The 21353-nt window shown below is 37.9% G+C and overlaps 1 protein-coding gene across 1 annotated transcript in view; it reads right to left on the bottom strand.

Moving 5' to 3' along the window:
* Positions 1 to 8527: 8527 nt before the first annotated feature.
* The window catches only part of CEP128 (centrosomal protein 128), a 412227-nt gene continuing 399401 nt past the window's right edge, over positions 8528 to 21353 (bottom strand). Inside the window, exons 22-23 of the mRNA XM_065871644.1 lie at positions 15544 to 15652; positions 8528 to 8655 (exon numbers count right to left, since the gene is read on the bottom strand). Of these exons, the coding sequence (XP_065727716.1) occupies positions 8528 to 8655; positions 15544 to 15652 (237 nt within the window). The remainder of the gene's footprint in view (positions 8656 to 15543; positions 15653 to 21353) is intronic.

Below are 21353 nucleotides of genomic sequence, written 5' to 3'. Positions count from 1 at the left end.
ATTTATGCAAGACCTGTACATTTCAGTACTTTTCTTGCTGCAGTTGGCTAGCTGGAGGCGGGGGGCCCCTCAGCAGAGACTCTGAAGGGGCCTATCACAGTGTAGCTGCTCCAGAAACAAGCGCTCTTCCAAAAAACACACTTTCTTTGATGTATGGCATAGTGTAATATTTAAATCAAGTGTTCAGAAACTGAAAGAAGTTCCTGAAAAGATTTAGTTAAGATACATTAGAATTGGAAAATTCTGAATAGCTTTTGATTTAGTCCATTCCTAAGTAAATAAGGGGAAGAGGAAGCAACTTAATTTCAAACAGTTCAAGTTATCAGTGATACATAATGGAGGGTACAAGATGTAAGGTAAAAGGCCAAGACAAATTATATATGGCCATTAATTATCAGAGGACAACGAGATGGAATGACATAATAAATCCCCGATCTCAGTTGTAGACAGTGAGGAAAAGTTGGAAGAGACTTAAATGTTCAACAGTCATTAAATCAAAATCTTTCTTAAGGTGACAATGTCAGAGGCTGGAAATGTTACTCTGAAATGCAGTGGATGCCTGTGAGCCACTGGCACAGACGGGAAAAACGGAAAACCCATGTGAAACGATCATGCAGAACTAATACCCCAAATCGGATTGCTCCCAAGTTCCTCGGAGGGAAGGAAACAGGATTAAGAATTCAGCCCTGACGAAGTTCACACCCTTTTGATAATCAGATACTAGCTTGCACTTCAAACCAGAGAGAAGAGCTACACCTGTAGGTCTTGATTTAACTGGATGCCTTCATAACAATCTTGGTGAATGGTTGAAGGGTTCTGGTTAATAGAAGCCTGCTAGGAGAAGCAGGTGGAGAAGTGACCTCTAATAGTAAATCAAGCATCTTTGGAAGCTGCTTTATGTCCTTAACCTGGGTGACCCTCAGGCCTGGAGTCATAGTATGGATACCTGGGAGAATATATATTATTAGAAACCAAATAACCCTTGCACAAAACCAGGGAAAGAATTTTTTTTGTTTTGTTTTGGGATAGAGACTAAAACTCAGAGAAGGCTATAATCAAATGAACCTTTAAGGCATGGCTCTTGAACTCCAGCATTCACCAGCATCACCTAGAAGACTTGTTAGAGCACAGATTGCTGGCTCCATCCCCAGGGTTTCTGAATCCCTAGGTCTGGAGATGGTTGGAGAACCTGTAGTTCTAACAAGCTCTCAGGAGCTGTTGGGGTGCTGGTACTGCAGGTCTGGGGACCACACTTTGAAGACCAGCACTTTAAGGGATACTGAATAAAAGGATATGTATCTTCCTCACAGAAAACTATGATTTGTCCTCAATGGAATCTAATCAGAAGGTTTACACGCAGTTAAAATTTTAAAATGAGCAATGACCACTACCGTTAATTTGGAACAGTCCAACTAACCTCACAAAAGCCTTCTGCAATGGAAAAAGTAGGAAACTCTTTCCACGGTACACACTGGCTTTACTGGCTGTGGTCTCAGTCAAAGCACAGAATGAACCTTGGCCAGCAGCATGAGGTCTCTCAAGCTTGCAGCTGTTGGGAGGAGGCTGCTCTGCCAGTGACTCTGGGCAGGAAGTTCCTCGTTAGAACTGATGCTTCTCTTTTATTCAGCTCGGAGGGAAAAGAAGAAAAAGAGGCAAGAGCCTCTAGGCTTCTCCAAACTTCTTTTAACTATCTGACCTCCCCAAAGCCACCATGTTAGATGGTGGCTTTGCTGCCATGGCTGCTTGACTTGTGGTAACTGGCAGCTCGAGGTTCAGGGTGATGCTAAGCCATAAATCACACCTATATCTTCACTCATGGTGGGCTTACTGACAGCATAAATAAAATGAAAATCCAAAATGACAGACAAGCACAGCGTACTGAGACCGAAAAATATCTGAAATAAGGTCACTGTGCACCTGATCCAAACTGCCAGCCAGCAGTCCATAAGGAGCATTAAGCAACAGTGTAACTTTCATCAGAAATAGGACTTCAGAGCGCACATCAAGTTCAACGGGACTTCTCACAATGCTGCTTTCCAGGACCCTGCCTCAGATAAAGAATGGAGCGCTCCCGCAGTTTTTTCTTTCAAGTAAACAGTTTAAAATGTATGTTGTTGATGACAACACAGCTTCCGTGTTCATACCCTTTTACAGGACGCCTGCCATTCTTCATTCCCTTATTCCACCAAGTGCTCAGCAATAACGGGCCAACAAAATCGTAACTAGCATTACCACTACCCTAGGGATACCACCGAATGAGAGTTACGCAGTATGATCTGGTAATAGCTGGCTTCAAGAGCTGAAAAGGAAAAAAATGTCTTGTAAAGGGGATATACTAGACATTTAGATTTTAAATCCTATGTGCAACATGACACACAGTTTGGGAATTGCTCTTTTGGCTTTCAGGTAAAAAAAAGTGATAGAAATAGGTTATGATATATGAAATACATATAAATACTGCTTTAAAATATAGCTGCGCATCATCACACAAGGATGAAGAGAAACAATCCTGTTTTACCAAGAGAAGCCTTTCGTACCTGGTTAACAGACCAGCCCACATCATTAGAAAAAAACTTAAGCGTTTCATGTGTTAATCTCACTAGCTCTTTATGGTGCCATTATCCTGATGTCTTGAATGGCATACACAGGACAAGCGAGCATGACTCCAGTCCACAGGCTTGCCCAAGTCAAGGACATAAAGCTCCTTCCAAAGGTCCTTGAGGAAATGACTATGGATCCCGGGGAAAGAAATGCGAGACAGTGGGAGGGAAAAATATTTCCAATTGAAATATAGCATGTCAAGAACAAAGAGAGGCTGCCTCATGTGTCAAAGAATACAACGTGGATTTAGCCTTTCTTTAAAGTTTGATAACTTTTTATGGGACCCTGTGAATAAAACTGATTTTTTTAGTAAAAAAAAAAAAATAGAGAGGTGCACTATAATGAAGTACAAATTTTCACACTACTGGCCAAGTTTTTTTCTTTTAAAAGCCAGTTGAACTCTCCGTGGCTTCAGATGATTCAGAAATCCACCTGACTCTAAATTGAAACATTTGTAAGGACAAACAAAAGGAAACTAATATGATGGAAAACCTGATACTTAAAACATTAGACGTGTCCTGTTGTCACAGGAAAAGCCCATAAACAATCCCCAGGAAATAAAAATAGAATCCGGGTAATAAAGTCTAACCTTTTTTCCGCGTGGTGCTTAGTCTAGCTCCACTGGCCCACAGGGTGCCGCTCGCAGAGGCCTCCAATCCGGCGTTTCAGACCAGCGCTCCCCGTGAGAAACGCCTGCCCCGACACCTCAGCTCGGCGGACTGTGTGGAAAAGGGCTGCTCACGACCCTGCGATTCAAGATGGCGGACGCGGGCTGTGCGCAGAGACTCTGCGCCCGGCACCGTGATCTGGGGCCTGAGCAGCACCGCTGCACCTGCCTTGCAACAGCTCCGCCTCCCTCCCCTCTGCCAAGGTCCCTATAAAGCGGGCCGGCCCACGGCCAATCGGCAGATCGCGTGCTCTAGAGCTCTGCCTCTCCATTCTCTGATTAAAGAGTAAAGCTTGTCTTTGCTTCTGAACCAAACTTGGTCTTGTTCTATTGGCTTGATCAACACTGGGCAGAAGGACCCTTGCTGGGGACTGGCTCTGGAGGATTCGTAACACTTAAAAAATAAAGGTATGATTTTAAGAAAACATTAAGTCAGGATTTAAAGGAGACTGTCAATTAGTGACAAATGAACATATAATATTATCCTACTTTCCCTCAGAATAAGATATTTCCTCTTAATTTATAACATCTGAACTGTTGGTAGTTTAATATCCACTACTTTTGTTTAAAAAAAAACTGCTTCAAGCTAGTATTCTGATCTTTTATTTCCAGTAGAGTATACAGCTGACACAGAGCTCCTGTATTTAAGGATAAATAGTAATTTTTGTTTTTATGTAAATAATGCCGGTCAAAATGCCTTACCAAAGAATAAAAAATGAGAGGGTGTCAAGTCGTGAGGCTCTATGGAGAGGGGATAGAAGACAGTCTGGGCATGAACGTCCAGCATCTGCCAGTTTGAGAAAAACAGAGCATTCATTCCAGGGAATGGCAAGTATGCAATGTCAATGCCTTAAAACATAGCAAGTTATTGTTAGAATTACAGGTGATAAATGTATGGCTGTATTTTGACTACAGCAGCATTTTTTCCCCCAGATTCCCACCTATATGCTCAAAAGCATAAGGTTTTACATTTTGAAAGGTGGAGGTCATCAGATTATATGTTGCTTTAACTATTCTCCTGAAAGGGATCTAACATGCTGCTATGTTTAGAAATCCAATATACTCCTGCAGAGAGCAAGGTGGGAAGTTCACATCCACAGCTGTCTCATGGCTTTGGACCACGTCAGAGTCAAGCTGTGTTATGGAAGAATACCTAGCCACAGAAGTATTCCTGGGCTTTCAACCACGAGAGTAGTCAAGGACACGTGACGTTCAAATCCCTTTCTTAATTGGCTGGCTCTGAAAGACATGAAGGTGCTACAAACCCCAGTCAGCCAGCCGCTTCATTGTAGGTTTTTGAGGTATCAAACACCAGAGATCAACAGTAAGGGCTGACTTGGTAAAACACTCAGAGTGACTTGGGTTGGGTTTGGATTTGGGTAGGATGTGGGCATAGGATAGAGCAGGAGAGGCTAAGATGGGGACAGATGAGGTTAAAACGTAAAGGTTCAGCTGGTTTTACCAGAGCAGAGCAGATTCGTTTACTTTATTAATCAAAAGCAAGGGAGACTTCTCTGAAGTTTGTTTGGGGGCTTGGAATCTAAAATTCTGCTTCTAGATGTAAGCATTTCTCCTAGCCTTAACCTAGATGTGTCGTGTTTTGTACGGAAATGAAACTAGACGGAATCTTTCATGGTTTAAATTTCTTTTTTCAAATAGGGATAAGCTGATACGTTTTTACTGCTAAACATCTGAGAACTTAAAAGTTGAAAGATGTAACTATTTTTATATCATACTTCAGAGCATGAAATGCCTTTACATACATACTTTCCCAAATTTACTTTCCAGCTTAAGGTTCATGGTTTAGTTTTTTTTTTTTTTTTTTGTGGTACACAGACCTCTCACTGTTGTGGCCTCTCCCATTGCGGAGCACAGGCTCCGGACGCGCAGGCTACCAGCCATGGCTCACGGGCCCAGCCGCTCCGCGGCATGTGGGATCTTCCCGGACCGGTGCACGAACCCGTGTCCCCTGCATCGGCAGGCGGACTCTCTACCACTGCGCCACCAGGGATGCCCCATGGTTTAGTTTTGATCCAAGAAAACCAGACGCTTTCATGAGGACAGCTTCCTCATTTGAAGGCCATGAAAAATCACAAATTTTCTGTTTTGTTTTAAATTGAGAGAAAATACTGGGACAGTTTGTTTGAAGAGGGGGATAAGAATCTTGGAAAAGGAATAACTTCCTCAATGATAATTCACATCGTTGGCCACCATATGATGTGTAGCTGGGCTTATGGTACAAATACTGAGTAAAACAATTTGAGATATTTACCCTTTCCTAAAATAGGGTTTGCTAAGTAAATATACCACCTAATTATATGTAAGAATCTAGTCCCACATAAAACAATTATTTTTTAACTGTAAGATTCAATACAGATTAGAGAAAATGTAATAAACACTGTGATTCTAAGTATGCTTTACATACCTCTGACTTGAGCCTCATGCATTTACCACAGTTGAAAGGAGGAGAATGAAGAAAAATAGGCTTAATTGTTTTCTTAGCTAAGTAGGTAGGCATTTTTTATCCACATAACCTTTAAATCCAAATGCCTTATGTGCACTATTATGTTAAGCTATAGATTTTATCTCTTTATTGGTAAAAATATGTAAACTATAACAAGAAGGAAAATTCGTGATTCTGGGAAACGGCATAAGATGTTATATAACCAACTGGTTTCCAGCCTTCAAATCAGACATTAGTCAAGGAAATAATAATGACCTTAGCCAATGGGAAAAACATCAAGCCAGATTCCTCCCAGCTGTGTTTCTCCCCTCTGTGGCCTTCAGTAACTTCAATGGAAGTTTAGTATGTTTAGGGAGAAAGGTGGCCAGAAGAATCAAAATTATTAAACCAAAAAGGTCAATCTTCAAATTAAGTCTTGGACCATGATCATTTCAAGAATAAGGTTTATCCCTTCCAATGTCCTAGTGCTACAAGCAATATGGCTGACCAACCACTCAATGGGGCTGATATCACACATTATCTTGCCAAAGGGGTGAGTAAAGGAAAAACAGTTGCTGGCTTTGAAATGTACAAATCAAGCTATTAGTGTTTCTTTAGCATTCCTTTTAATTTCCAGCTCAAGCTTATGGTGACTGCAAGAGATAGGAAAAATCCTCAGAGGAGGCAGGTCCTTGGATTTAATTCCATATAAACAGAGGGCCAAGGAATTTTGACAAAATTGTTGCTCACAAAAAGCTAACTTTGCCTTTGAAGTTCTTGTGTGTTCCATACTTAAAGTCAGACACCTTTATTCATCCAACCATAGTATGCGGCCTTCAATAATATGATATCATGCTTTATTTTTTTTTAGATTAAAAACAGTCTTTCATAAGATCCCTCTCTGTTATAAAATCATCAGCTAACATGTTTTCAAGGATTTGCCAAGTACACAATCTGAATTACCTTCACTTTTCAGGCCTAACTGGCCTGATGTAATTTTTTTTTTTTTTAATGACCACAGATGTGCTAATAATGCTTTAGATCAGTTTCTATTAAAAAGAATGGACCACATGAAGTTCTTCCGAACACATTAAGTGAAAAGCTATCTAACCATTATCTGTAGGATTTAAATAAAACCTGTTAATTTTCTCCCTTATTTCCTTCCCAGTTAGTCATTTAGATCCAAGGAGATAAAATATCAATATTATGGTACTGGTCAAAACATCAAGGAAAAAATACTGACATAATTTTTCAATACCCCAGATATTACCATAGAGTGATACCACGCCCACTAAAACCTCTGGTGCTCATTAGCACATCAATGGCTCCAAGTCTTAAGGTTAGCTACAAACAAATCAAACCTGCTTAGTGGTGTCTACTCCAGAATTTCTCCAGCCAGCCTGAACACATCACTCCTTTCTCACGTAATTCCTAGTGCCAAACAAACTTTGGGACATACACACCTGTACTTATGTCTCTTTTTTCCTTCTTAACACCATGACTGGTGTTTACTGGTTTACTGGTAATAACTCAGTAAAAGGTTTTTGGAATGAATAAATGAGAAAATGCAAGGCTGTACTATCAGAGGTTATGTAGATTGTACTGGTAAATTTTGAAATAAAATATCTCTGTCTTCCGTAGTGACCATTGAGTTCCAGTTCATGGAGAATGCCATTTCTTCTGCACATTCAAATGTGGTAAGTTAGGAAAACGTATCTTGAGTAGAAAAAGAAGCATCTTCATGAAATATGAGAAATCTAAAAAGCGAGTAGATGTTAACAAACACAAAATGTAATGCACATTCCAAAGATATCTCTTTATTGTCCTTGTCTCTGTTCAGAATCTTTCCATTATGACTCAGTGGGATTTAGTTCCTGGATGTTTATTCTTATTTAGCATTTAATAGAAATCTTTCTCCACTGGTAGATCAGCATGTAAAGGGGATAGGTTCTTAAAAACACTTTGATGTCGAGAAAGGCTAAGATGCTGAAAGCAGATAGATAGTACCAAATTATACTAGAACTCTTGGCAAGTAGATGTCATGGACACAGGAGTTTGGTGCTGTGATTTTGGTCAGAGTAAACCAAAGATGGTCCAGGATATGACTGGAGTGGTCACAGTGGGATATTTGGCCACAAAGAGACAAATAAATAAATTGTGCTACGAATGGATTCTTTAGAGCTCTACAATTCAAATATCATTTGTAAATTCTTTATTGACATAAAAAATGAATGATTGGAAAAAAAATTTAAGATACTGCACGTAGTAGCAGACTGCTGAGATGATGGATGTAACAATCCTGAACATTTGTAAAGTGGACTGCCTAATATTATATATGCATATCTCCATGACATGTTATAACACATGATAATTTATGAGGGAGAAAGCATCAAAATAAAATCAACTGTATATAAACACTCCCTGAATTTAAAGTGCTGGCAACTTCTGCCTCAAGGGGTACTCATTTTCCTCCTTTTTAGCCAGTCATTTTTGAAACACCTCAATTATAAATCCAAATTTTGGTCAGAAAAATGTGACTGACGACACCTGAAAAAGGAAAATGCAAGGTGAAAAATATTATTCTTTCTCTGCTGGTATAAGTTGCCAATAAATTAGTTGCATGTCATTCACGAGCTGATATCATTTGGATTGGTTTAACTTATATCATCCACAAAGACCAACTGCACTGTTATTTCAGTCAATGGTTGGCAATGCTGAAGAGCAGAAGCTACAGATAGTCTGCTAGATAATCTGGGCCAAACTGTGGCAAGGATACATATGCTATTATTTACAAAACACTCATGTAAAGCAACTAATTACATTTTGCTGTTTTTGCTTTCGTATTCCTCCTTTTTGGACTGTGGACTTGTTCCATCCATCAGTAAACTTGTGGCATCTTCCTTGATTGAAGGTGAATCTGGAGCAACTGTTCTTTGGATAAATGCTGGCAAGGTAGGAGAAAAGAGAAAAATAAACCTAGATGAATAGAATCCCTGGGCTGACAAAACTGTAAGTAATCACTGCATTTGATCTAGTTTTCTGTAAACTTTACATGGACTAACAAATCTTCGATGTAGGAATAAAATAGTTTACTATGTTTTTAAAAACACATATTCATGGGATTTAATTTTGTTTTAGATTTGAAGAGTGAGGGTGGAAGATGTGTGTTTGTTCAGTATATAGTGATATTAAAGCATTAATATGCTAATTAATAGCATTAATTCTGCTAAAGCAGAATTTTGAGGGTGAAATCTTAAGGGCCTCCTTTTCATAGAATCCTCTTTTTTACACAGAAGGAAACAGACTAGATCTGGAATGTAGGTTTACTGTTTTTCTACTACCTGTTCCCTCTCTTCTGAGCTCCAGATGCCTATATCCAAATGTCTATGTCAAACACTCCCACCTGATCTATAATCTCTGACGTCTGCCCATCGCTTGCTCTCTTCATCTTAGAAAATGATACACTCATCCACCCAGTTTCTCAAACCCTGGTTCCTTCTTTCCTTTGGCCGGCCTGCTCGACCCATCCAATTTAAGAGTAAGTTCTGAGGATTCTACCGCCCATTTCACCTGATTCCTTCTGCTTCACACCACCTCTGTTACCATCAGCCCAGCCCAAGCCACCATTTCCTCTCTTTCTGTTTTCATCTTGCCTCCTTCTCCACACACCAGAATGATTTCACATTCTAAAAGGTAAATCCGATTATGTCACTCTACTGCATTAACCCTTCCCCCCCCCCACCCCGGCCTCCCAGCGAAATTAGAATAAAATCCAAACACCTGATGGTGGCTGAAAAAGCTCCACCAGGACCTCAGCTCCCACCACTCTCTCTCCCAATCACTCTCTCCCTCACTCATTCTCACTCCCCCTCCTTCTCTCCCTCCCGCCCTCCCTCTCTCACTCCTTCAGTGTTCCATCTCTCTAGAAGACCATACCCCTTTCTTCTCTGGGGCCTTTGCACTTACTGCTCCCTCTATCAGGAAAACTCTTCCCACCCAATTTTAACTCAGCTGGTTCTTCTTGCCATTCAAGTTTCAGGTCAACTGTAACCTTCTGATCACTAATATATAGTTCTGGTCCTGGTACCTTCTATGATTTCACCTTTATAGCACCAGTCACCATTTTGCTTGTTTATTGCTTACTACCTGTTTCTTCCATGAGATGAGGTGACCTTTTCTGTCTTAGTCACTACTGTATTCCCCCAGAGCCAAACACAGAGCCTCGTGCATAGTCTCTTAGTAAATGTTGTTTGAAAGCGTGAATATATTTTAAGGGATTTCAAAACGATAGTCAACTGGGGATTTTCTAGCTGCTTTCTAGAAAGCATTTATAGAGTACATACCTTGTCAAATCGCAATAATCAGAACTCAATTATTTAAAAATATCTGGCACCTAACTGGTCAGTGAAAAGATAATCACCAAAAAATAAAAATAAAAAAGCACTATCACATACAATGAACCTATAAGATGGAGAGGTAGAAAGATTGTGCTTTCATGAAATAAATAAATCCTATAAAGGACAAGAAATAATATTTTACATCAGCAGTACCCCAACATTTTTATTGCTATAAATCTTTGGCCCTTTAGTTTACAAGTTTGAGGACAGACTACACATGAAGCATCCATTCAGTTAGCCAGGGGGATCCTGAAGTACAACACAGAAGTGAAGAGTATTGCTGTTCTCGCTGTGATCAAGTCCCATCTGAGGGACTTAAACCTCCACTAAAGGAACGTCAGAAAACAAATTAAGAATACTAACTTTTCTTTTTATAGCGACATATTCTGAAGTAAGGAAGTGAAAAAAAGTACTTGTTAGTAACTTTCATTGATTTGCTTTTCTAAGAATATCAAGTTAAATTAATATGTGAGATTCACTTCCAGCTCCTGAAGTAGTCTGCAGATAACATTTCCTCCCCCATGAAAAATCACTGTCCTTTCTTTTTGGGATTATTTGTTTATTTAAATAAACATTATTTACCATAATGTTAGAATTGTGGAAAAATTGCAATCTGCATTTATTTTAAAAATTGAGTTTATAGATACCAACTCCACAAACATTTAGCATTTGAATCTCAAAGAACTCGAGATTTCGAGGAGTCATCAGTTTACTCCAGACTTCATTCAAACCCAGTCTGGTCCGGGCCCCAGGAGTGTGGGCCCTGTCCTGAGTTGTGTTCCTTTAGCCTAAAAGGAGCTATACATGGAGACCAGTGGTCAGTCACTACTTATAAAAAGTAAAAATGACAGTTTCAAAAGCTGGCATTATGAGTCTCTCTTACTAAGCCCCCACTGTCTACAGGCTGCAGGTAATGGAATCCAAGCCTCCTAAAAGAGTGTCCTGAATCATGGCCATAGCTTCCAGCCAGCCAGGATAAATTTGGTAGTAATCACGGCTCTAAATAATGGATTTCTGTGTTCCTATTTCCAATGGTAATATAAACTTACAATTTATATATTTCTTCCCTTCTTCCTGGCAGGAGGAATCTACCTTTTCTTGAATTGACCTGAACTACACAAAGCTGACATAAATTACTACTTAAAACAAACTTTCATTAATGCTGGATCATTTCAGAGACCACAAATTATGCAGTATTTTCCCATTTCCTTTGTTTTTTCCATGATCAGTGATTCTACGCTTTCGTTTGGTCACAGTTTTGACAGGGCACCTAAGTCAGCAGAATGAGTGCCTTAGCGTCAACAGCACAGACAAAAGGGCCTCATCCAGTACCAATCCCGACCTGAGTAAGAAGGAGCCTGTTCTGTGGGCTCATAAACTCATGTCTGCCTCAGCACCTCAGTCACTCCCCGGGTCTCCATACAGGTCTCAACTGCTCTAAACTCCAACCCCCAGCTTTCATGCTTCATTCAGAGGTTAAGAAAATCCAGTACTCGCTAGTCAGACATAAAAGCTGGGGTTTTCTCAGTAGCGTTTTATTTTTGTAAGATTTCTTTTTGGCCAAAGCGTACATACATACACATATCAAATAGCACCAAAGGGCTACATAGAAAGACAGCAGTCTCTTGCCCCATCTCTCCCAGCCCCACATTCCTTCTCCCCAGACTCAACTGCAATCAACCCTTTATTTTTTATTTTTATTTTTCGGTACGCGGGCCTCTCACTGTTGTGGCCTCTCCCATTGCGGAGCACAGGCTCCGGATGCGCAGGCTCAGTGGCCATGGCTCACGGGCCCAGCCGCTCCACGGCATGTGGGAATCTTCCCGGACCGGGGCACGAACCCGTGTCCCCTGCATCGGCAGGCGGACTCTCAACCACTGAGCCACCAGGGGAGCCCACAATCAACCCTTTTAGCTTTATTTTCTGTACTTGCTTCAATTTTTGAAAGAAAAAGCTGATATTGCTATTTTCTGATTTATCATTTTTAGACTTATCCACACCCATCCACTTTCCCTCATCCCATCCTCCCTATATAGTTACATCTGGACTTGTAGTTATGTCAATAGTATTTACATTATTATGACTATGTAAATATGGCTCACACAAACCTAATAGGTCTACTATGACAATGTTTCTTGCTCATTTTTTCCTGGAGTTATTAATTGATTATTTATTAAAATTCATTAACAAATTAATTTTTGTTTTTTTATTTACTCTTTATAACCATTCTCAATTGTTTCTAATAGCTCAGTTATACCTATAATAATCATATGTCGATTAGTAGTTTTTCTAAGCACTCAAATGAATCAAATAATCTATCAGTTTGTTTATTTCCTAAAGATTCTCCTGAGGGAATCTTTTCTTTCTTCCTTCACTATGATAGAACTAAAGAATATGAGTGTCCAGATGAAAAGCTCCCCCCACAACCCTGCCCCAGCAAATAGTTAGAAAACTCAATAAACCAAGACCCACAGGGAGGCATATCATCACAAAACTCACTGGGGTTAAAGGGACAATCCTAAAAGTTGCTGGGCCAGGGGTGAGGGTGGGGCAGTGGTGGTGAAAAGGATCACGTCAAAGGAATGGGAGTCAAAACAAAAAGACATAAGGTTTTTCGACAGCAACACTGGATTTTGGAAGATGACTGTGCAATGGCTTCAGAAGAAAAGTCCTTTTTAACCTAGAATTTTATAGCCAGCCAAAGTCTCAGTCAAGTGTGAGTGGAAGAAACCCATTCTCAGAGATACAAAAACTGAACATATTTACCTCCCTTTCTTGGATGTGCTCCCACAAAAGATGTGCAACAGCTGTTTGTTGGGTGAGCCCTCATCATCCGCCCCGCTTCTGGCCTTTGTTCTGTTTTCTTTGTTCTCTCATCCCAGGACTCTCACTAATCAGGCACTGTCCTCCTTGTATTGATTTTCTGAATATCTTGTCTTTTCTCTCCTATTGTCCCATTCTTTCTTTTTCCTTATCTTCTACTTTGTAGGTTTCTCAACTTTGTTTTCCACCTTTCTAGTTCATATTTTAAATTTCTGAGACCTCTTATCCTGTGTTCCTTTTTTATAGCATCTTGCTCATATTTTTACTAAATGTACTATTTTCTCATTTCTCTGAGGGCATTAATGATATTTTTAAGATATCTTCCATTCCCTGTATTATCGAATTACTGTAGGCTCCATTTTTCTCTTTGTTGATCTTGACAGATCTCCTTTTTAATTTTGAAGTTTCAAGAAAAATTACAGGACAGTTTCTATAACTAACCTGAAATTGTTTGTGCTACAAAAATGGAGAAGTATTCAGGATGATTCTAATTCGCTTCCAAAAATACTACATCATGAAAAAGATATAAAAAATTCAAGGTTCATCAGAAAAGCAAATAAGAATAAACATTATTTCTAGAAATAAGTTTATTAAATCACTTAAAATGATTAACAATAGTACCTATGATTAAACTTTTTAAAGTAACCTTAAAAACATGGAGGTAGGTATGGGAGGAAACTCATAAAACAAACTTGTCAAAAAGAACAGTAAAACTGTGTAAATAAATAAATAATTTATCAATAAATTAATAAAGAGGTTTACTTTCTAAGCTAAATTTTCAGTCAGATTGTACAATATAGACTATAATAAGTATTTTCTTATCCAAATTATGTTCTCAATGATATTTTTTCCTATTCTTATTTAACTTTATTTTTTTTGAGCCAGTGTATTTATATAGAAACCTATGGCAGCCTGTAAGTACTATATCTTAGAGAAATGACCAGGGCTAGTCATGAAATGTTACTGAATGAAAAGCTGAATACAGTTTCTTTTATTGCCTGTCACAGTAATAAATAAAATTCTAAAAAATTTCATGTTTTCCCCTTAATGTCTTCTAACCACTTTCTTCTAGGTACCTTTCTAGGGAGCCTTATGAAAGTCATAATGGCAAAATTAAATACCAGTAGAACAATGACCTCTGTGCTCATATCATGGCGCTGTTTATTTCCAGGCTCTTAAATGTCTTAATGGATGGGATATGATGTTTGATGGTGCTCTGTCCCCACCCTCCTCCTCTTCCATGCTTACATACATCAAACAGACCTGAGGAAATTTTTCCATTGCTTAATATGAAAAATAAAAATTTTATCCTATGTGTATATCACATTCTGAGGTACAGTAACCAAACCTGAGATATGATCCAATTTGAAGGGTGACTGCCAGATTAGAATAGCAGAGGGTTTATGAAAATATATAGAATCACTTGGTAAAATGGTTAGGACAGGAAAGGGAAAATGCTTAGCTTTTGCAATAAAATAATTATGATATAATGGAAGCCAAACCATTTATCAGAAACCAGTAAATATTTATTTGATGAATCTATGAATATAAATCAGCAAAAATGAGAGTTATCATTTTTGGATTTGACCTACTTCCTTGTGGCTAATTTTGATATTTTATTTTATAGCAGCCTAGTTTTTTTAAATGACAGCATTGTCAAATTGAATGTACAAACTCTATGTCCATGGAAAACTGAAGAGCTAAATGGTTATCTAACTAAGAATCTATTAACATTTGAGTCCCAAATGGATTGGATAAAAGTGGACTTGAGATAAAAAACTCATACACTCATTCATCTAATATTAATTGAGCCTTTACTATGTGCCAAGTTCTATATAGGATGCTGAGGAAACAGTGGTGCATAAAACAGACATCACTCCTAACATCATGGAGTTCACTCTTCGGTGAAGAGAAGAGTCAGTAAACAAAATGTCACTCAAATAGCAAATAATTCCATAATTAGTATGAGGAAGGTTTTAAAGGAAAATTGTAATGCTTTGTGGGCACACATAACAGAAACCATACTTAAAACTGTGGGTCCTGAAGGCTTCTTTAAGGACATTACATCCAAGGTGAAGCATAAGTGGTTGGAGATGGTATCCTGGGTCAACAGACTCACACTCTGTCAATGTGTGTGACATTTTATCAATATTTACACTGTATTGTTCACAGAATGAAATCGGACGATAATAGTTTTCATATCCTTTGCTCAAAATTAGATATTTTTGAACAGTTCTATGCAGAGATTTTCTACTTTCTGATGACTTGAATTTTATTACAATACCATCTAACTTCCTTACCCACTCATCCATAGTTACGAGCAATCTCCAGGCCAAAAAAAAGTTGCTTAATTAAGATTTTTACCTGGGGTAATTCATTTTCAGTTTTTATGAGAAGTGTAAGGTCTAAAAAGAAGCGATTCCATATATTTTTAGTAAGTTAGGTAATATTATAAATGTACTTGGGTATTATTTGTATGATTCATAATGAACATTTTTTCAAGCTTACAACATGAATATTACTATCATGTACTGGCCTTATGCTTTAATCTTTCCATGAGATGCATTTTCTTAAATCCAATTTAAAAGCTGGTACAGGACATCATTACTTACAGTGCAAGTGTGAAAATTGAGGACTAGACAGGAAGCAGCTGTGATCCTGCCAAGAGGATGACTGATCTAACCCATGAGCGTGGGAACTTTCAGCAAAGTTTCTGTCATCCTAAAAAAGAGAGCACAGCATTTTAGTTCAAATCATTGAAAAATGTAAGGCTTGGGATTCACGTAAATGTACTGAAAATAAAATTGAACCTCGAGATACCAGCTATGTTACACCACAGTTTAATATAATTATAATCCTTGTAAAAAATAAAATGCGTGGATGTTAAAGAAAATATGAAAAAATGAGAGAGAAGGAAATCATCTGTAGCCATAACAGCGTAACATATTTCTTTCCAGTCTTTTTTTTCCTGTGGATAAGATTTGTAAATATTGTTGTAAAACTCTGTTATTTATTTACATTTAATAATATAAACATTTTAAAAGTCATTAACCTTTAGCTTCATGTTACTCATATACTGTCTAGTGAATATACCATGCTTTACTCAGGTATTACTCTTCTGGGCATTTAGGTGGTTTCCAATGTTTTACTCCTATAAACAACACTATGAGAAATACCTTTAAATATATAACCTTTCCCATATTTAGGTCTATTCCTTATGACAAATTCTTGGGTGGAAATACGGGGTCAATAAAAACAATGTGATGTTTTTAAATACATTTACCTAGACTGCTTTCCTTAATGATTATACAAATACTCATTCAACAAATATTTAATACATAAACCAAAATGAATACAGAAAAGGTCCCTCTCCTCATGGACTGTATGAATGTGTCCTTTTCCCCAAATCTTAGCTGAAAAACGGAATTATATCTTTGAAAAATTTTACTAATTAAATAGGTTAAAAAACAGGTGCTTTAAGATACATTTACTTGATAAAAAATCGCAATTTTTTTCTCTTAAATGTTTTCTAATTATTTACTTCACTTCATTTTTTCTTTCTTGCACTCATTCATTCATTCAACAATCGTTTATTTGGCACCTACTATATGCTGGTCAAAGGGCAAATAAAACACTGGTGTATATGATCATGAAATCTTCAGGATTGCAGGAGAGAAAGGCATTAAACAAACTATACAAAACACAATATAGTTTAAAACTATGATAAGAGCTATAAGAAGAAGAACGGGAAATAATAGGCAGAACTACAGTTAGATTTGGGGTCCAGAGACGTTTCCTCTGGTAGGTGATATTTAAGGCAATAATTTGAATGCTGAGTATGAATCAATGGGTTAGCCAGATGAAAACTCATAGGTGGAGGACGGAAAAGTGGGAGGTAAGGGGGAGCAGAAGGGTGGTCAGGGAGTGGTGCTCTAGGCTCGTGTGAAGGTGCTAAGAAGGTAAGAAAGAGTTTGGTGTGTTTGAAGAACTGAAGGAAAGCCCATGGCTTAGGCACACTGAGCCTGGGGAAGTGGTTACAATGAGATCCAGAGGTGGGATTTGGATGTGGGTTTTTTCTTACTTAAGTACAATCGGAAGGCAATCAAGGGTTTTGAGGAGAGGAATGACATGCTTTGATTTGTATTTCTCAAAGATTACTCTGGCCTCTTTGTGGAAAACAGACTGAAACAGCACAAATGTAGAAGTGGGAATACCAGTTAAAAGACTGTGACTGAGGACGACTGTGGGGTCAAGGGAGAGGAAGGGATCAAGAATGGTGGCAAAGGTTCTAGATGAAACAACTGCTGGTTAGGTGGCCTAAACAGATTCTTCAAAACAGTAAGGCCTCATGTAGCATGACTATCTGATGAATTAGTTGTCGTTCTCTGCACTAAGTACCAAGTTTATATTTTATTTCTTTGTCACATATATGTGTATGCAAACGCAAAAGAAAGGCCAAAAAAGAACAAGTCTGTGTGTGTGTGTATATGTGCACACACACATGCAAACTCACACACACGCCTGTAAAAGACACATTTATTCTGAGCTAAAAGCATGGACATAATCCTAAAATGACTTAAGATCATCAGTTTTCATGTACCAAAAGGGAGTTTAGGTTCATTTAGGATGAAGGCCCTGTGGTTTTTAACCAAGTGATTTATAGTTTTCACTAATTACGAGAATTTCATAAGAAACTGGAAGTCATTCATTGTAGGATTCCTGGAAAGGAAAGGATATGCAGTTGGCGCTTGAACAACGCAGGGCTTAGGAGCACCGACCCTCTGTGCAGTCAAAAATCCACGTATAGCTTATAGCTGGCCCTCTGTATCCATGGTTCTGCAACTGTGGAGTCAATCAACTGTGCATTGTGTAGTACTCTAGTATTTACTACTGAAGAAAAATCTGCATGGAAGTGGACATATGCAGTTCAAACCTGTGTTGTTCAAAGTTCGACTGTATTAAACTTCCTCATTTTCTATATATGAAAAAAAAGAAATGTGAGTGGTTGAATAAGTCAACAATTTTAAGGGAAAGGGATAACAGTCCTAAATTGTACGTACATATTAACACAGTGCCAAAAATATATGAAGCAAAACTGATAGAACTATAAGGAAAAAACTGACAAAACCATAATTATAGTTGGATATTTCAACATTCCTCTCTCAGTAACTGATAAAACAGTAGGCAGAAAACCAGTAAACATAAAGAAGACTTGAACAACACTACTGGCCAGCTAGACCTAATTGACATTTATAGAATACTCTACCCCAAAACAGCTGATTACAAGTATTTTTCAAGCGCACATCCAATATTCTCCAAAACAGACTACATGCTGGGTGATAAAACAAATCTCAGTAAGTTTAAGATGACTGAAATTATACAAGGGATGCCATCTAACCACATGGGGTGAAAGAAGAAATCAACAACAGAAGGATATCTGAAAAATTCCCCCAAATTTAGAAATTAAAGAACATACTTCTAAACAGCTCATGGGTGGTTCAAGGTAGAGATCAAAAGAAAAATGAGAAAATATTTTAACTATATGAAAAGAAAAGCATAATTTATCAAAATTTGTGAGAGTCAGTTAAAACAGTTTGGAGGGAAGTGTATAACATTAAACGTGTATATTACAAAAGAAGAAACGTCTCAAATTGATAATCCAAGTTTCCACCTTAAGAAACTAGAAAACAAAGAGCAAATTAAACCTACATTAAGTAAAAGGAAGGAAATAATAAAGAGCAAAGATCAATTAAATAGAAAGCAGAAAAGTACTGAAAAAATGAAACCCATACTGTTATTCTTTTTAAGATCAATAAAATTTAAAAACCTCTACTGAGATTAATTAAGAAAAAAGAGGGAAGATATAAATTGCCAATATTAAGAATGAAAGAGGAATATTACTAGAACATCTATAGACATTAAGAAGGTAATTAGGAAAATATTTTGAACAACTCTGCCAATGTATTAGACAACTAAGATAAAATGGGTACAAATAAACAGCCTTAAAATGTGTCATCCATGGGCTTCCCTGGTGGCTCAGTGGTTGAGAGTCCGCCTGCCGATGCAGGGGACACAGGTTCGTGCCCCAGTCTGGGAGGATCCCGCATGCCGCGGAGCGGCTGGGCCCGTGAGCCATGGCCGCTGGGCCTGCACGTCCGGAGCCTGTGCTCCGCAACAGGAGAGGCCACAACAGTGAGAGGCCGGCGTACCGCAAAAAAAAAAAAAAAAGTGTCATCCAGTATACTTCTAGGCATCTATATTAGGTTAATAAATTAAAAATACGGACAAAGATTTTTATACCAAGATGTTCATCAAGTGACTACTTATAATAGAAAAAATCTGAAATTAACCTTAAATTTCCAACGATAGGAGATCAGGAAAGTAAAGTATGGTAGAACCATAATGATAATGATGATGATAGAGAAGATTCCTACATATATACAATGTTACATGAAAAAAGGAGGAAATAAAATTATCAACAAATGGTGATTTCAATATAAAAAGATATTTATAAGTAAGAGCTGGGAAACATACACCCTTAAATTACACAAATAGGTTTTTAAAAATATTTGTTGGATTATTTATTTTCTTGTTAATTTTTTTTGTATTTCCTAAATATGCCATATTTTTAACTGTCATATGCCAAGAAGCTGGTTGTATAATTAAAAATATAAGTGGTTCTTTTTCTGGTAACAGAAAAGATATAATCTATGGTTTGATGCCAGTTGATTTTGTTTTAGAAATTTAAAACCATACCTTGGGAAGAGCGAATAGGATTTGACTATCCTGCGTACTTCATCCTTCCTCTGGGAGGCACATTTTGAGGCTGTCATTGCGCCATCTGCTTCATTCAGCAAGACGCCCAGACTTACACCTCCACTCCTGTCCTTTCTCACTGTCTTTCTCAGCCCAGGTGTCAATGGGCAAAATGTGAGTGTTTGCTTTTCCTTATTTTTTCCTTTCTCTTACTGGCCCATAATCAACTAAGCATCTCTTAGCGGGAAACCATAGATTACGCTTTTCTCTTTCACATTTTATATAGGAACCATGATTAAGTGGAGATTTATAGCATTGATTGAAAGCATAATTCTCCTTTCTATCTGTGTATCTTCCAGCTCCACCCAGGCCTTTAGTATGGCACAAATGAACTATAATAGCCAGATCCACAGCTCTGCCTCTAGTTGGCCCATGTCAACTCATTCTAAAGTAGCTATTGGAATACACCTGGGACTCAATGAACAGCTGACCCTTAAACAACACAGGTTTGAACTGTGTGTGTCTAGTTAAACACAGATTTTTTTTCAATAGTAAATACTATAGTTCTACATGATCTGCTATTGGTTGAACCCAAGGATGTGGAAATGTGGATGCGGAACTGTGGATGTGAAGGGCTGACGACAAGTCTGATTTTCCACTGCATGGAGGGTCGGTGCCCCTAACTACTGAGCTGTTCAATGGTCAGCTGTATGTCTTTAAGTTCCCAAATTTTCTAAGTCTTCAAAAGACTGTCAGAATCCCCAATGCTACCTTGAAAGATAAGTAATGAAATGAACCCTGAAAGAACATACTAAAAGAAAAATATTTCACGATCCCTTTGAACAATCAACATATCAGAATATGAAAACAATATCTTCATATTCTCCAATTATACATTGATTAACTTGTGGAATTTCTATCTAAGTAAAGTTTACAGGGTGACCATAAGATGACTGTTTCTTTCTAATTCCTACCTGTTTTTCAGTTAAATACTTAAATATTAAAAAGGAAGTACTGGTTAAAAAGGAAGATTCTTTGCAATTTTAATAATCCTAGCTTTTGCTTTTTGCCAACTCTTATATCCTTAGCACAGGGACCTATTTTTATTTCTGTCTTAAGTCTCAACAAGCTATTTAACCAGAATTCCCTGCAAAAATTCCACTGGTGAAGGAACTTGCATTTTCTAATATTTTCCCTGGGTTTCTTCCACTTCTCTTTCATAACCCACATTGTAATTGGTTTCTTAAAAGTTGTTCCAACCCAACTAAATCTTTTTGCTAAACTGATCTCTAATGATTAATATTTAATGATGCCCACCAAGTATTTTTCTCTCAGAAATACTCTAAGTTCGAAGTTTATAAGACAAATGATGCATTTAATTTTTTGTAAATTTTAATTTATCCAACTCTTCCCCCAGAGAAAAGGAAAAAGCACTTATGTGTTTCTGAATCTGTGGCAGAAATGTTTTCCTGAATTTGTCTCTAGCTTAACAATGCACTCTTCCCCACTCTTAATTCCCAATTCTCCATCAGTGCTCGAAAAAGCTTAACCACTTCCTCAGTAAACTTTATTCCTATTTGAAACTTCAATCTGGACAGACAGTTTACTTAAAGTCTGCCCTCCATAACTCAATCTGCACGGCTGCTATTATATAGCATTTTACCTC

The sequence above is a fragment of the Phocoena phocoena genome, chromosome 2 (assembly GCF_963924675.1).
Source record: "Phocoena phocoena chromosome 2, mPhoPho1.1, whole genome shotgun sequence".
NCBI lineage: Eukaryota > Metazoa > Chordata > Mammalia > Artiodactyla > Phocoenidae > Phocoena > Phocoena phocoena.
This window is presented reverse-complemented; position numbering and strand designations above follow the sequence as displayed.